This window comes from Lepisosteus oculatus, chromosome 20, assembly GCF_040954835.1.
Source record: "Lepisosteus oculatus isolate fLepOcu1 chromosome 20, fLepOcu1.hap2, whole genome shotgun sequence".
NCBI classification, from domain to species: Eukaryota; Metazoa; Chordata; class Actinopteri; order Semionotiformes; family Lepisosteidae; genus Lepisosteus; species Lepisosteus oculatus.
Genome location: NC_090715.1, coordinates 12,129,418 through 12,144,076, shown reverse-complemented (window position 1 = coordinate 12,144,076; position 14,659 = coordinate 12,129,418). Strand labels below are relative to the sequence as shown.

The window sequence follows — 14,659 nt, the reverse complement described above, 5'->3', positions numbered from 1 at the left end:
GATCAAAGTTTCACGATGGACCCAACTGTATTTATAGTTAAGAGTCTATTACTCTCTGCTTTCTGTTTCGGTATTGAATTTCAGAAGATATATTTTATTTTCCGTACATAGTAAGAACATTTCACGGGTTATTAAAGACGCCAGGTTGTGTACTAACGAGGGGGTGTATCTGTATGTGCGCTCAAGGCAGTCGGCTCGCAGTGCGGCAATTTGAAGCTGTGTAGATCAGTACTAGTATCAGTATTGTAGTACAGTACTACTGCCTTTACCCGGAAGCAAAATAATTTCATTTTTTTTTTGCAGAGGGGGGAGAATCTCCTGAAAGAGCATTTGAACCGCAGACTTCGGAGCCCCGCTCGCCATGTCCTTCGCTCGCCTGGTGCAGCTCCACCTGTTGCAGGGCAGGTGGGCAGCGCACCGCCGGGCTCCTCCGCTGCGCACTGACCGGAAGAGCTACGCGGCCGGGGAGCAGGTCAGCGCCGTCTTTCCGTCTCTCCATATTCTCACGGTTACACCACAGCACTGGCCCGGTCCCGTAGGTCGGGACCCAATGCACGGTTCTTGTAAACACCTTTAAAACGCCAAGTTTATCTTCTCATTTTAAATTTGCCCCGTCAATATTTGGTGACCCCCTTGTCCTCAAAACAGTGCAATTCGACGTCGATGCGCGGTGTTGATTTCGTCTGTATGTTTACAAGAGAGCTTTAAAGTTGGCCTCACCAGTGCTAAAATTATTATACATAATAAGATCAATAATTAAGTCTTAAAAATCAATAGCCTTGCAAGAAAAAATGTGCAGTGTCTGTTTATATACATAACAATAATTCATTGGCAGGTGCTTTTAACCTGTTGATTCAAATGTCATAAAACCGGATTGCTTTTAACATGCTAGCACCAGGCACACACCAGAGCCAGCATAAACACCATGTCTGATAGTCTGGTCTTGTACAGGCAGGGATAGTTGAAGACTGAAGTTGAGATTTATGCCATGGATATATCTATTGTGTGTTACCTGGGGGACAAGAGCATGTGCACTCCAAAGTGTTCATACAGGAGTGCTTAAAAAGTTAGCTGGGATATTGAAACAACTGCATCCTGGAAACTATTCATTGTGGATCAGTGAGATCACAAATGGGACCTGGGAGAACAGCTCATATACTATTCAGTAACCACATGCAATCCATTATGAACACAAATACTGGTCACACTGAGCCAGTTTAGCTCACTCTTGTGTGCAATGTCATTGTCAAAATGGCTTTGTGCACTAAATTTCTTTCCTTCACAGTTTTCATGAATCATTTACTGTACAGTTAGCTCAAGCACAGTGTCTGTAATATAAATCCAAGCACGGACCAGAGCTTTGCTGGTTGTCTGGAGGCTTTGCCAGTCCTGTGAGTCCTGACTGTGTGTATCCCTTGTGCCCTTACTCAGGGTCTCCCAATCCTGTGCTGTTTTGTAAAGTTTTTCTGCAAAGGATCAGACTTCAAGGATTAAAGTGCCCCACTCTCAGGATACTGCACGGTCCGGATAAGCTTCTCTTTTCCTTCTCGTTTCCCTAGAGCCGGGAGCTGGACCGCGCTGTGGGTGCCTTCCGCGCCGTGACGGGGGACGAGGGTGTTTCTGTAGGGGATGCAGTCAGGGAGCAGCATGGCAGGGATGAGTCGGTGCACAGGTCAGGCCGCCGTGTGTGCGTTGGGCTCAGAGGTGCTCTTCCTGGATCAATGACAGGCAGACAGATGCACAGATGGCAGTTTCAGGAGAAGGTCATCGCACAGAACCCAGATTCTTTATAAGCCAAAATGGTAAAGCCATCTCAAAGCCATCTTCTCCATAATCCCTCTTGATGTCTCTTTTAAGGGCACTAATGTACCATGATAAGTTGATAAGAACACGGGAAAGGTGCCATCCATCAGGTCCTGCTGATTTAGTTGCCATTCATTTATTGATCCAAGGATTTCATCCAGCTTCATCTCAGAGGATCCCAGAGAATCTTGTTCAACAACATGGCTGGGCAATTTATACACGAGCGAATCAAGCAAATTCATCCACTGACATGTAAACTGCCAAAGCTTTTCTGATCTCTTCTATTCCAGTGCAGGCTAAAGCTCTGGACCAGTTTGCACTTTGACCAATTAAGTTATTAATCCAGGAAGATACTGGCTTGATCAAAGTAGTGCAATGAAGTACAATTCCTGGGTACCAAGGTGGACTTTCCCCACACATATCTTTATTCAAAACCAGTTTTCCTTCTACAGATCCTGGGAAACCGGCTACTGGGTTTTCATTGCTGCTGATTGAGCCTTTGACTGAACTCATACTTTGCTAATAAGACCTCTTGGCTCTTCAAATGCTTATGTTATTTTACATCTTTCTTCTATAGTCATTAGTATCTTATTTGTCACTGGATTCATATTTATTATGTAAGGATTTAGGCAGACATTGAAAATGGTATATCTAAGAAAAATATAAAACATCGGCTCAGTTCTGTGGGAGGGGAGACCCTACCCAGGACAAAGTGATGGCGGGGTAATGTGGGACTGGCAGGATTTTGGCGGTGTTGGTGTTTCTCAGCTGCCGGCCCCCAGACGTGGTGGTCTGGCCTCGGAGCGTGGAAGAGGTGAGCGCCCTTGCCCGGATCTGTCACCACCACCGCCTCCCCATCATCCCCTTCGGCACCGGGACCGGCCTGGAAGGAGGAGTCGGGGCCCTCAAGGTAATCAGTGCGCCCTGGAGGGGAGGGGGACCCGGGGGCCACGCGTCTGGCTGCTCCCAATCCAGGACGTGGAGTTTGGCCCTCGTGGGTTTCTTCAGCAGGACTCTCTGTTATTTTACTGAACCCTCACAACCCACCATTTAACTTCTTTTCTTTTTGGCTCTTAAAATGTTGCATTCAGCACAATACAAGTGGGTTTTTAAAGGCAGCTCTGCAGGAATACAAAATGTGTCTAAAAGTCTGTGGGGAGCTACGCTGTAGTTTCTGCAGGGGATTAGTAGATTACTTGGAGAGGCAAATTTCAGACGCTTTTGTTCCCGTTATCGGTGAGATGAAATCTGCAGCCTACTAGGAATATACCTACAAATGTGTGAGAGATAAGAGAACAGTAGAAGGGAGATCAAGTTCTTCCAGAAAGTAGTTTTCAAGGGATTGGTGGCCAAGAGTCCATGAGATGAGAAGTTCAGGTTTGTTTTGTTGTAAGGAATAAACGATGCGGGCGTTGTAAAAACCGTGAGCTGTGCATGGCCAGTGTGCCAGTGTTGCTGTGTGCTGTGGCAGGGCGGGGTGTGCTTCGACCTGCGGAAGATGGACCGGGTCCTGGACCTGCACGCTGAGGACTTCGATGTGACGGTGGAGCCCGGTGTGACTCGCACGGCTCTCAACAGCCACCTGCGGGACAGCGGCCTCTGGTTTCCTGTCGGTAAGCACAGCGTAGTTCACCGTGCTGTCGTGTGACCTGGGGCAGGGGTCAGAACCCGCATTCCTGGTGGCCTGCAGCGTCTTCTAGTTCTTTGTTTCCGCCATGTCTGAATTAAATGGTCTAATTATTTAAATAACTGGACAAATCCCTGGTTCCAAATATTTAGCCTTCAATTTATTAATTGAATGTAGGTCTGTAATTGCATAGTATTGTGAAAAACGTTATACACTCACCATCAAAATGACAAAATAGCCAAAGCTAAATTCCAGATGTGTCACCTGGCTTAAGGTTGGCAGCTTATTGTAGATGCCCTTGAGCTCTGGAATGACAAGAATCTCTGATCTTACAGGCAAAGGTAGATCGTACCCCTCCAAGCCTCAACACCCATCCATGCTTTATTCTAACCATTTTATCCAGTAGGCAGGGCAGCAACGGGCACAAGGCACAATAGGTACACCCTGGCGGGGATGCCAGTCCAACACAAAGCACGTACACTCACACCAGGGCCAATTTTCCCAGGAGCCAATTAACTTATGGACATGTCTTTGGACAGTGAGAGGAAATGGGAGCGCCACGCGAACAAGGGGAGACCAAACTCATGAACTGAACTCAGGGCTCCAGTGCTGCAGGAAAGCATTTTTAAGCCACAGTGCTGCCCAAGCCTGAACCCGATGCTTCAAAATAAAAAGGTGACAAAAAAATTAAATAGAGATAGAAAATAGAGGACACCAACTGGCTCTCCCTGCTCCTCTGTTCACTAGTAGTTTGGCCTCATTTCGCCATTTCCTGAAGGCTCCTGGGCAATGTGCTTTGGCAACCAGCATGGACAGTAGGATCTATCCCACAAGCCCGCGCTCCCACACCCTTGTCTGCCCCCAGACCCCGGAGCGGACGCCTCACTGTGCGGGATGGCTGCCACCAGCGCCTCTGGCACCAACGCGGTGCGCTACGGGACAATGAGGGAGAACGTGCTCAACCTGGAGGTGGTCCTTGCTGATGGAACAGTCTTCCACACGGCAGGCAGAGGACGCCGCCCAAGGTAGCCTTTCGCCTGCGCCTAAAGGTGACCGCCTCTTTATCACGAGAGATACATGTCTGGCACAGTACAGGCTTAATCCGTGGGGTCATTTTTCAAGTGGTGTAGCTCTTTCAACTAAGACGGACCGAGCTGCGTTGGGGGCGGTCGGACAAATTTTATTTCTTTTTCCCAAAACCCGATTATGTTCACTCTCCATCCCTTCCTCCACTTAAAGGAAAACGTCGGCCGGCTACAACCTGACTAACCTGTTCGTCGGCTCCGAGGGCACGCTGGGCATCCTGACGAAGGCCACCCTCCGGCTGTATGGCATCCCAGAGGCCATGGTGTCGGCCGTCTGCTCCTTCCCCTCCGTGCAGGCTGCGGTGGACAGCACCGTGCAGATCCTGCAGTGCGGCATCCCCATCGCTAGGATCGGTGAGAGGGGGGCAGTAAGGGACGGAGGGGAGGAAAGGAGGGAGGGAGAAAGCATCTGGGTAAGAGAGCTGGTGGAGAGTGATAAAAGGGAATCATGGGAAGAGGCAGGGGGATCATGGGAAGAGGCAGGGGAAGGCTCATGGGATAGGGAGAGATCAGTGCAGTATTAATTGTGTAATCTGTTATGTGTAGCTCTTGGTTAATGCAGTGGCATTTGTGTTGAACTGTTTGAATTAAGTGCTCTTACTTGAATGTGAATTGCCTTGAATAAAGGCATTGGGCAAATAAAGTAAATCCCTGCCTGGTACATGAGCAGGGTGGTAGAGGTGTTTGAGGGAGGAAAAACTATTTTGAGAAGGGGCTTAGAAAAATAGGCTCAGTCACTGTTTTAGTTTAAAAAAAAAACAGCACAGGGAAAGGCTGGTCATGTGCTCATTTTGAAGTGCTTGACAAGCCGATCGGACTTCATTTGCATCCCTTGGGAATGAATAAAGGAATTTGGATTGACTTGAACCTGAGGTTTTGCGGGGGTGGTGGCTGCTCTGGGCCTGCCCCGTTTCCACAGTTCTGTCTTTGACTTCCAGAGTTCCTGGATGACGTCATGATTGACGCCTGTAACCGGTACAGCCGCCTGTCGTACCCGGCCTCCCCCACGCTCTTCCTGGAGTTCCACGGCAGCGAGCGGAGTCTGGAGGAGCAGGTCTCCATGGCAGGTGCGTGCGGCTCGTTCGCCTCTCAGAAGAAAGGTCAGAACCGAGAGGAGGCCATCGAGCCTGTTTATAGGACAGTATGTAGTAGCCATTTGATCCAGGGATCTTATCCAACTCAGGTTTTATAAAGCTGTGAAGTAAGCAGGAGTTAGTCTGGATTGCAGGTAGACCTCACTAGTTAGAGTCTGGCTGTGCCATTAAGCATAAATGGCTTGGATTCCCTGATGACAGTAGACAGTGTGATGTGGTTTGAATTAGTCAGGATTCCCTTGTATTTCCATGGAACGGGAGTACCTGGGACCTCCTGAGGATGAGTGAGCTTGCAGTGATATCAGCAAGATCCATCACTGCTAACTTGCTGACTCTCCTGTCAGCTGAGTTAGTCCTGGATCTGTCTTTACTCTTCTGGTGTGATCTGGGGGCTGAAGTCATAAGAAAGGCTGAGAAACACTAAGCAATTCCAGTTCTGGAGTGATGATTACAAGTGTCAAAAATATGGCCAAAATATGCTTAAGCATAAATATGAAAAAAGGAATTAAAACCTGCAGGTGTTTCAAAAGCTGTCAAGTTGTATTAGACAGTAGACAAGACGTGAGGTGCAGAGACGCTCTGGGGGACCTTGCTGTTAAATGACACAGGAACACCTATTTAAAGCAGAAAAATGCATTTGTTGCTAATTGGCTTATTTCTGTATTGTGTTCTGTATTACAATATACAGTGAGCTCTGTATCGGCTTCTTTTCTCAGAATAGGAAAATTAATCCTGATTGTTCTTGAAGCACGGTAATTGCTCTCTTTCTTTTGCTGTCTCTCCATGCTCCCACACACGAGATCTGGGGTTCTGCAGAGCGCCCAGAACTTGTCAAAATTGAGGAAGTTTGTTTTCTCAGTACAGTATATGGCTTTTCCTGCAGCTGGTGTTCAGGTCTCAGTGTAAGGGTGACTCAGGCCCACTAATACTGTTTGGCCAAAATCGGATTGTTTTTAATCATTGTGCCCGCAAACCCAAACTGACCCGCACAAAACAAAACCCGAGCGGTTCTTCAGAGACGGTCTTCACGGGCTTCACTGCGCTTTGCAGAGGAGCTGGCCGGGGCCAACGGCGGCTCGGACTTCAGCTGGGCGCGGGACGCAGAGACCCGCGGGAAGCTCTGGAAGGCGCGGCATGATGCCTGGTACGCTGCCCTGGCACTGCGCCCTGGCTGCAAGGTGGGTACGGCCTCAAGCCCGACACGCATCAGCGCCGTCTGGACATCCCGAGCCCGATACCCCCCCGTGCTGGGCAGCGCCACTGCACGAGCCTGCGAGCAGGAGGCAACTGGCAGGTCGGAACATCTGTGCAACAATGAAAGAATCCAGTGAATCCAAAGATAAAATGAGGAGCTTTAACATAACAGTAACCCACCTGCTGTACTTCTGTTCGCTGCTGGTTATACGCCCTTTCACTTGCAAAAATTCAGTTAGCTTTTAATTCCAAACACAGCCAGGGATGAGATTTCCTTCGGTAGCTCCAATGGAAGCACCACCCCTTTTGTCTCAATGTCCAGTTGCCTCTCGGGGAGGGGGTAAAGAAAACGCTCTGTAGGTGAGACTGGAAACGGAGACGGAAATCTAATGTGAAATGGCTCATCGCCCCCAGGTGCCCAGGACTGTGGCCTACTGAGGGGAGACTTGGTTATGGCCAGCCTGCTCCCGGATAATCATGATATGATGAATGGCGTCTCCTTGTTTGCAACCGTCTTCCTGTGTTATTGCAGGCCGTATTATGCTGGGTATTTCTTTCAGGCCTACTCCACGGACGTGTGCGTCCCCCTGTCTCGACTCCCCCAGATCATCGTTGAGACGAAGGCCGATCTCATCAAGAACAAGCTCACAGGTACGTGGAGAGGGAGGGGGACGTGTGTGGGAGGGGTGGTGACGATAATAAGGCTCCCCTTGCAGATCTGTGCAGTGTTTTTCCATTTCCCTCTGTCAGGTGACGATATCTCGCCTGCAGCCAGTTTTGAACGGATCCTAAAAATTGAAGCTTTGTCCCGAAGAGTGTCGTTTGTGTCTCGGTCCTGGTAATGTCAGTGTCACTGATTGGTGACCCTTAAAAATAAGAATTATTTTTGCTTGTAGATGACTACACCACCTAGCCATTATGAAGAATATTAGGACTCTTTTTCACTGCCACAGGTTCTGTTTATCTCCCAGGATCACAAGTGCATACACAGACCAGCAACGGACTACTATTGTTTCAGTGCCCGTTTGTTTTCTAGGGGTTAACAATATTCAGAGCTGTCTACACAACACCCAGAGCACATCATCACCCTTAAATTCCAAGAACACCCCGGCGTTCCCAGTGCAGCTGTTATCTGAGTATATGAGTGTGGCGAGGTCACAGCGTCTCACCTCTTCAGTGTGTCATACCCAGGTCCCATTGCGGGTCACGTTGGCGATGGAAACTTCCACTGTCTCATGGTCCTGGATCCAGATGACCCAGCGGAGGTCCAGCGTGTTCATGAGTTCACGAACCGCCTGGCCCGGTGAGGGACTGCTCTGTTTCTTGCTGCGCAAATGGCTCTCAAGACAGCAGAACAGTGGGGTCACAGTGTCCGTGAATCCACAACAGGGTTTTATTAATCCTTTAACTCTTCATGACTATTTTCCCTCTGCCTCGCAGGAATTCGTAATGAACAGAAGAACAAAAACCACTATACTCTACAGAAGCCACAACACCCTGTGGTTTCGTTTCTTCTAATAAATCTTTAATGATAATATAGTGCTTTTCTAGACATTCTACTCAGAGCCAGTGAATCCAAAATCCAAAGATAAAATGAGGAGCTTTAACATAACGGTAACCCACCTACTGTACTTCTGTACAGTACACCTTTACAGGTAATCCCCTCCACCACCAGTGTGCAGCCCCACCTGGATGATGTGACAGCAGCCAGCGTGTGCCAGTACTCTCCTCAAATACCAGCTCTCAGTGGGGAGGAGAACAGAGTGCTGAAGCCAGTTCAGAGATGGGGATTATTAGGAGGCCATGATGGGTAAAGGCCAGGGGGAAATTTGGCCAGGAAACTGGGGTAACAACCCAACTCTTTTGGAGAAACATCTTGGGTTTTCTAAATATCACAGAGAGTTGGGACCTCGGTTTTACAGTACGTGTCATCCAAAGGAAGGCGCCTTGTAGTCTCCGTCACTATACTGGGGCATTAGGACCCACAAACACCACAGGGTGTGCACCTACTGGCTCAACTGACAATTTCCCAGGAGGTCTCCACTCCAGGCACTGGCCAGGCCCGCGCCTGCTGAGCTTCAGTGGGCCGCCAGCTGGTAGCTGCAGGGTGATACAGCTGCTGCCTGGTTTTAAAAAGGGAACCCGGGGAAATACAGGAAGAGCTCTGACCTTCCCTCCCTCTCTGGCAGGAGGGCTCTGGCCCTGGACGGGACCTGTACAGGAGAGCACGGCGTGGGGCTGGGTAAGCGGGCTCTTCTGCGGGAGGAGGTGGGGCCTCAGGCCATGGAGGTGATGGAGGCGCTCAAAGCATCCCTGGACCCCAAAAACCTCATGAACCCCGGAAAGGTCCTCTAATTGGCCACTGCACCTCTACACCTCTGCTGCACTCCAGAGAGCCCGATTCACGTTAGCTTGGTGTAGTACTAACTCGGCTCTGGGACAATATGCAGTTCTGTGCACCCTTGGGGGTGTTGTACACTCACAGAAGGGAAACATGGGAGAGTTTAAGACCAAAGTCCCTCACAACTCTGGCAGAGAAGCCCCTAGGACTCCCCTAGGGCTGCATAGCAAGAGGATTGCGGGTTCAAGGCCCCATTTTCAAAACTGCAACTACAGCTCTAAACAAGGTGCCCGAGCCCTGATTGCTCCAACCAGTCCACTTCTGTGCATGCGTACCAGCTGGGGCTAAAATAAATTTCCACTCGCTGTAGAACTGGTGATGCTGGCGATTTTACTGGAACACTGGTAAGGAATTCGCAAAGGTTGATCTTCATTATACATAGGGCTCCTGTTTGTTTTCAGTGGAAGGATTGCATTTGTTTTGAGAGTTGTGTAAAGTAACATGCGCAGTTTTTGTTCTACATTTGAAAGAAGGTTTAACTAAGCAGAAAGAGAGCTAAAGATACATGATTGTTTTTCCATTGATACTAATCAAACAACTTTTATTTTTAGATTCGCTTTTAAATACTTAAAGCAAAGCAGCACCATGATTGTGTAGTTTCAAACGAATTTTGTCAGTAAAATTTTTATTTAAATTGCTTCCATTTTTTAAAATGAAGTCCTGACTGGAGAAAAAATAGGCTCTTTTTGTGTGCAAACCTAGTGAATGTTCATTTGCACCTGGTATAATATCAGGTCCCTGAACATAATAGCTGTATTCAGGAATGTGTGCTGAGGGCTTGATTGAACAGACTGTTCATGATTTAACTAATGTTGTATTTTATTCTGATCAATAAAATAATTGTGAACATGCTAAAAGTATAATAGTTTATCATACTGTACATAAAAATATATTTTCTTTGTTTTTGAATGGACAATGAATTTGACATTACTGGTGCTCTTGAGCTCTGTGAGGGGTTGCTAATTAATGATTATTATTATCATCTTCATGGTCGAATCCTGTGTTTCCTTTTATCCTCTCAGGAATGACCAGATCACAATCATGTTCATACTGAAATGCTGGAATTTCTCTGGATTCACAGGGAACACTTTTTCTCAGCGATTTCTTTTTCCACTGCCGAAAAAATCACTTTGATATTTCCCTCTGGCTATTTTGTTTTCCTCGGTGAAATAGTATGAATCAGACCACTAAGGACATTGTCCATGATTAAATATGTTAACACCTCAACAACATATACATCTGTGGCTTAAACCTATTGATTGTGTTATTAAAAAAAATAGCTCATTATTTTCAGTAACTAAGCCCAGTCAGCACAATAAACATGTCTGAGAAAGGGTTGTTTTAGAAATCATGAGTCTAATGTAGTGGCGTTTAAGCTTATAAAATGGTAGCATCTTTTACATTTTAAATTTGACCACAAGGTGGTGAATTAGAGCTAAAAAGTTTAAACATGCCATGTAAGAGCACCTACTGATTTACTCCTTCAGTGTAAATGCAGGTGTTGGCAGACACACAAATTGTATCGGGTCTGCTGTTTTCAGTGACGCTCCACACTCTTTCCACAGCGTAGAGCCATTGAAACGACATTTTCCAGCTGACCTCAGATCCGTATCACAAGAAAAGGTTTGATAAAGTTCACTGGTCTCACAGGGGTTTGAACTTCGGCCATCATTGGTAAAATCCCAAATAAAAAATAAAACGTTTTATTTTTGCTTACTGAACCAACCAAATGACGGGAAAATCTCTCTCCCACCATCTACAAGCATTTGCTTTCCTTAAAGTGTGTTTTCTGCCCACTTCAATTATATTTTGTTTCTAACAAATTCACAGTTCTGTATGCCTGCTAAAACCATCTGAGTGTGCAACATTCAGCCATGTGCCATTGGAAAAGAAAATGACATTTCATTTGTAGATACGGCCATTATGATCTGTAGCTTTAATTGCAACCATCCATCCATTTTCTAACTGCTTTTCTCCAATACAGGGTTATTAGGCACCCTGCAGTCATTCACTTTCATTACTCTTAACAATAATATAGTAACCTCTGTTACAGGATGGCTATAAATAAGAGCACAGAATAACACAAGAACAGATCTCTGCCTTATTAAACTATACAGCTTCGATAGAGTGGTGATGCAAATGTGCCAGAACACCAAGCACAAAATAAAGCAGACACAAACACATTCTCTCTGGTAGCCTGAGCCTTAAACATCAAAGGGGCCTGAGAACAGGCAAGAAGCAGATGAAAGAACTGGTATTCAATTGTTTGTGGGGTGAGCATTCGTATTAGGTAGGGTTCTATAGAATCTCTTCCAAGAGTTTTTTTTGCACTTTCTGTGTTTGATCACTGTATGATTTGTTCCAGTTTTTGCCTGCCTCAGTATCACCTGTAATTCCTGAGTTTTTACAGATGGCCAGGAGTTGTGAGCCAGGGACCCTCGATTCTGCCTGGACTCTTAGTTCTTTCACTAAGTGATCCGGCACAATGCAGCATCTGGAAGAGAAGAGGAAAAGGTGTCAAAAAGATCACTGCTAAAGAGGGACGAGATGCCTTTAAAAATTATTAGCTACCAAACCCCCTAACCCACCCACAACCTTGACTATTTCAAGGTTTTCTTGCTTCATCACTTAGTCTTGAAGTACAATTCAGAAGGATTTACAAACATGCCAAACCGCTTCGCAGGACAGGCCTTAATCTTCTGCACTGTTGGCTGGTTCCAGGTCCCTGTCAGCAAGGGGTGATCTGGAGGACATACAGTACATGCCACCTTTATATCGCAAACCTCAGCACCAGGACTGTAGGGGAGAGTGGGGGGACAAGCACTAGCAGGCTGGAGTACAATAACCCATTCATTTGTCACAGCTTTATCCAATACAGGGTGGCAAGGGAGCTGGAGCCTATCCTAGCAAGCAGCAGACGCAAGGCTGGGTACACCTTGGGCAGGTTACCTGGCCATTGCGTGGCATACGCTGACTCACACCAGGGCCAGTTTTCCCAAAAGCCGATTTACCTACCATTACGTTTTTGGTCTGCTGGACGAAAACCGGAGCACCTGGAGGAAACCCACACAAACAAAGGAGAACATGCAGACTCCACACAGATAACACCCTAAGCATGGAACTCAACGGAGGACCCCAGAGCTGTGAGGCAGCAGTACTAACCACTGCGCAACTGTGCTGCCCGAAAGGGTTCGCGTTCCTTACTAAACAACAAAACAAAGACAGGGAGCAGGGATGCCTTAGAGTCACATCTACACTGAAGACGCCAAGACCGTAACAGTGACTTGTCAGTTCCTGCATGTGCTGCTCGCCCTGCTGGTTATATTAGGAACTCTACAGTGAGAAAGTTGTCGGGTCTCTGCCAATACCAAGAGCAGTGCCAACAGGATGAGGCGTTTGGACACGCCTGCAGTCCAGTCCCATCTCCTGATTCAGACTGGCTTGCTTTCCGCCGACTTGGTTCCGATGTGTGTTCAGCTGTTTTTCTGGGACTGAGATCAGGAGGTTGTTCTGGCCAGAAGGTGATGGAAGTCTGTGGTCTCAGGTCTCAACGTTGCATGATGCAAGGGCCAGTGACTGTTCAGTAGCCCAGTGTTATTTTCACTTTATGACAAGAGGAAGAATTGCACTTATGTAGAGCTTTTCTGGACACTCCACTCAAAGCGCTTTATAGGTAATTGGGGCTCCCCCCCACCTCCACCAGTGTGCAGCCCCACCCAGATGATGCGACGGCAGCCGTAGTGCGCCAGAACGCTCACCACACGTCAGCTATCAGTGGGCAGGGGGCAGAGTAATGAAGGCAGTTCAGAGATGGGGATTATTAGGAGGTCGTGACTGGTAAAGGCCAAGGGGAAATTTTGCCAGGACCCCGGGGATAACACTCCTACTCTTTTTGAGAAACACTACAGATTTTTAACAACCACAGAGTCAGGATCTCGGTTTTACATCTCATTCGAAGGACCAGTCCCACACCTGCTGACCTTCAGTGGGCTGCCAGTTGTAAGATGCAGAGGGATATACTGTAGCTGCTATGTTTACATGTTTAATGCTTTCCCAAACATGCAAATGCATCTGTCTTCAGAACTAAAATCAAGGTTGTGGTTACTAAGCAACAACCAGAGAGCCCATAGCACAGGGTATGGCACCAGTATATGCTGACAATGCAGGCCAAGGACAAAGTGGTGCTGGGTGTTCTGCTGATGTCTCTTGGTAGTTAGAGATCGGAATGATTGCATCTCTCCAGACAGATGTACTTGCCTATTCATGAATTGTTCGACACCATGTACTAAAATACAATACTATTATGCACAGAATATTCAACATCAGAGCACAGATGAGATAAGGCCCTTGGGTCCATTCTGCTGAATTGGCTCTAATTTTCTGTAATTCCATGGCTGGTAATGGCTATACTGCATACAACCCCTTCCAGTTAGAAATCACCTTGAAATACCCCTGGGAAGGGAAAGTTTAGAGCAGTGAATCAAACTTCACCCACATGTCCTTGAGAGGTGGAAGAAAACCAGAGTGCCAGCTGTGCAAACACATGGGGAACATACAAACTCCACACAGGAGTTGTGACATTAACATAGAGTAGGAAGGCCCATTAGCAAATGAAATTGGATATATCAACGCATCATATTAAGCATGACAAAATATTGAACGAAATTGAATAAACCAGGTAATAAAAGTAGTCTCCAACTCTATAACTATAACAGAAGTTATACAAACCAGTTGACAATAGTCCAATACCATCTCAAGGTATAGGCGAAACGGGTGGTAAGCAGTGGTTCTGGTGCTTGTGGGTACCCAGCTACCTTGGAGGGGTGACGGAAAGGGCCGAGAGAGTCCCAGCGGTCAGCAGGCGGAGGGACAGCTATGGTACAGTGAGTGACCAGCAGAGGGAGAGAAGAGGGGTAAGCGATGGAGAGATGAAGAGAGCGGTAGGTGAGCACATGACCTTTAAAAAGTATCTCAGCAACAACAGACTGACCTCAACAAATGTACTTTACCTTCAGGGAGCAGGTAGGAGACGGCAAAGGCTTCACAAGCCCGAGCACAACCTCCTAGCAATACCAAGCGCAGGGCCAGAACCCTACCTGTGAAGCAAGGCAGCCCAGGAATTCCTTTTCTGGAAAGAAGTTCTGTGGACAGTCTGTGATGTTAACACAACAGGGCAATGATTATGCAAACAGGACCCTTGCATTTTAGACACATTAAAAGTTGCAGTTAAATAAAGTTAAAGATAAAAGTTCGTTGCAAGGGCTGCGATAGCAGATTTCAGCAGCCGGTCCTTGGGTGTGCTTGACTATCGGCAGGTTCAATAAACCGCTTCAAAACTTTAAAGTCGTTTATATGCCGATACCTTTTCATGGAAAAAAAAAATCCAGATGGGAAAATGGGGGAGGCCTAAACTGATCCTGTCAGCAAAAAGAACAGAAAACTCGGGGCACCACAG

General features: G+C 47.1%; 1 protein-coding gene across 1 annotated transcript; it reads left to right on the top strand.

The window, feature by feature from the left end:
* The first annotated feature begins 232 nt into the window (after positions 1-232).
* On the top strand, positions 233-10,061 carry ldhd (lactate dehydrogenase D). Its single transcript, XM_006641310.3, has 11 exons — positions 233-472; positions 1,560-1,672; positions 2,572-2,713; positions 3,275-3,416; positions 4,296-4,455; positions 4,670-4,869; positions 5,454-5,582; positions 6,660-6,787; positions 7,364-7,454; positions 7,995-8,106; positions 8,993-10,061. The coding sequence occupies exons 1-11, from the start codon at positions 362-364 to the stop codon at positions 9,156-9,158; spliced, it is 1,494 nt and encodes a 497-aa protein (XP_006641373.2). The 5' UTR covers positions 233-361; the 3' UTR covers positions 9,159-10,061.
* The last annotated feature ends 4,598 nt before the right edge of the window (positions 10,062-14,659 follow it).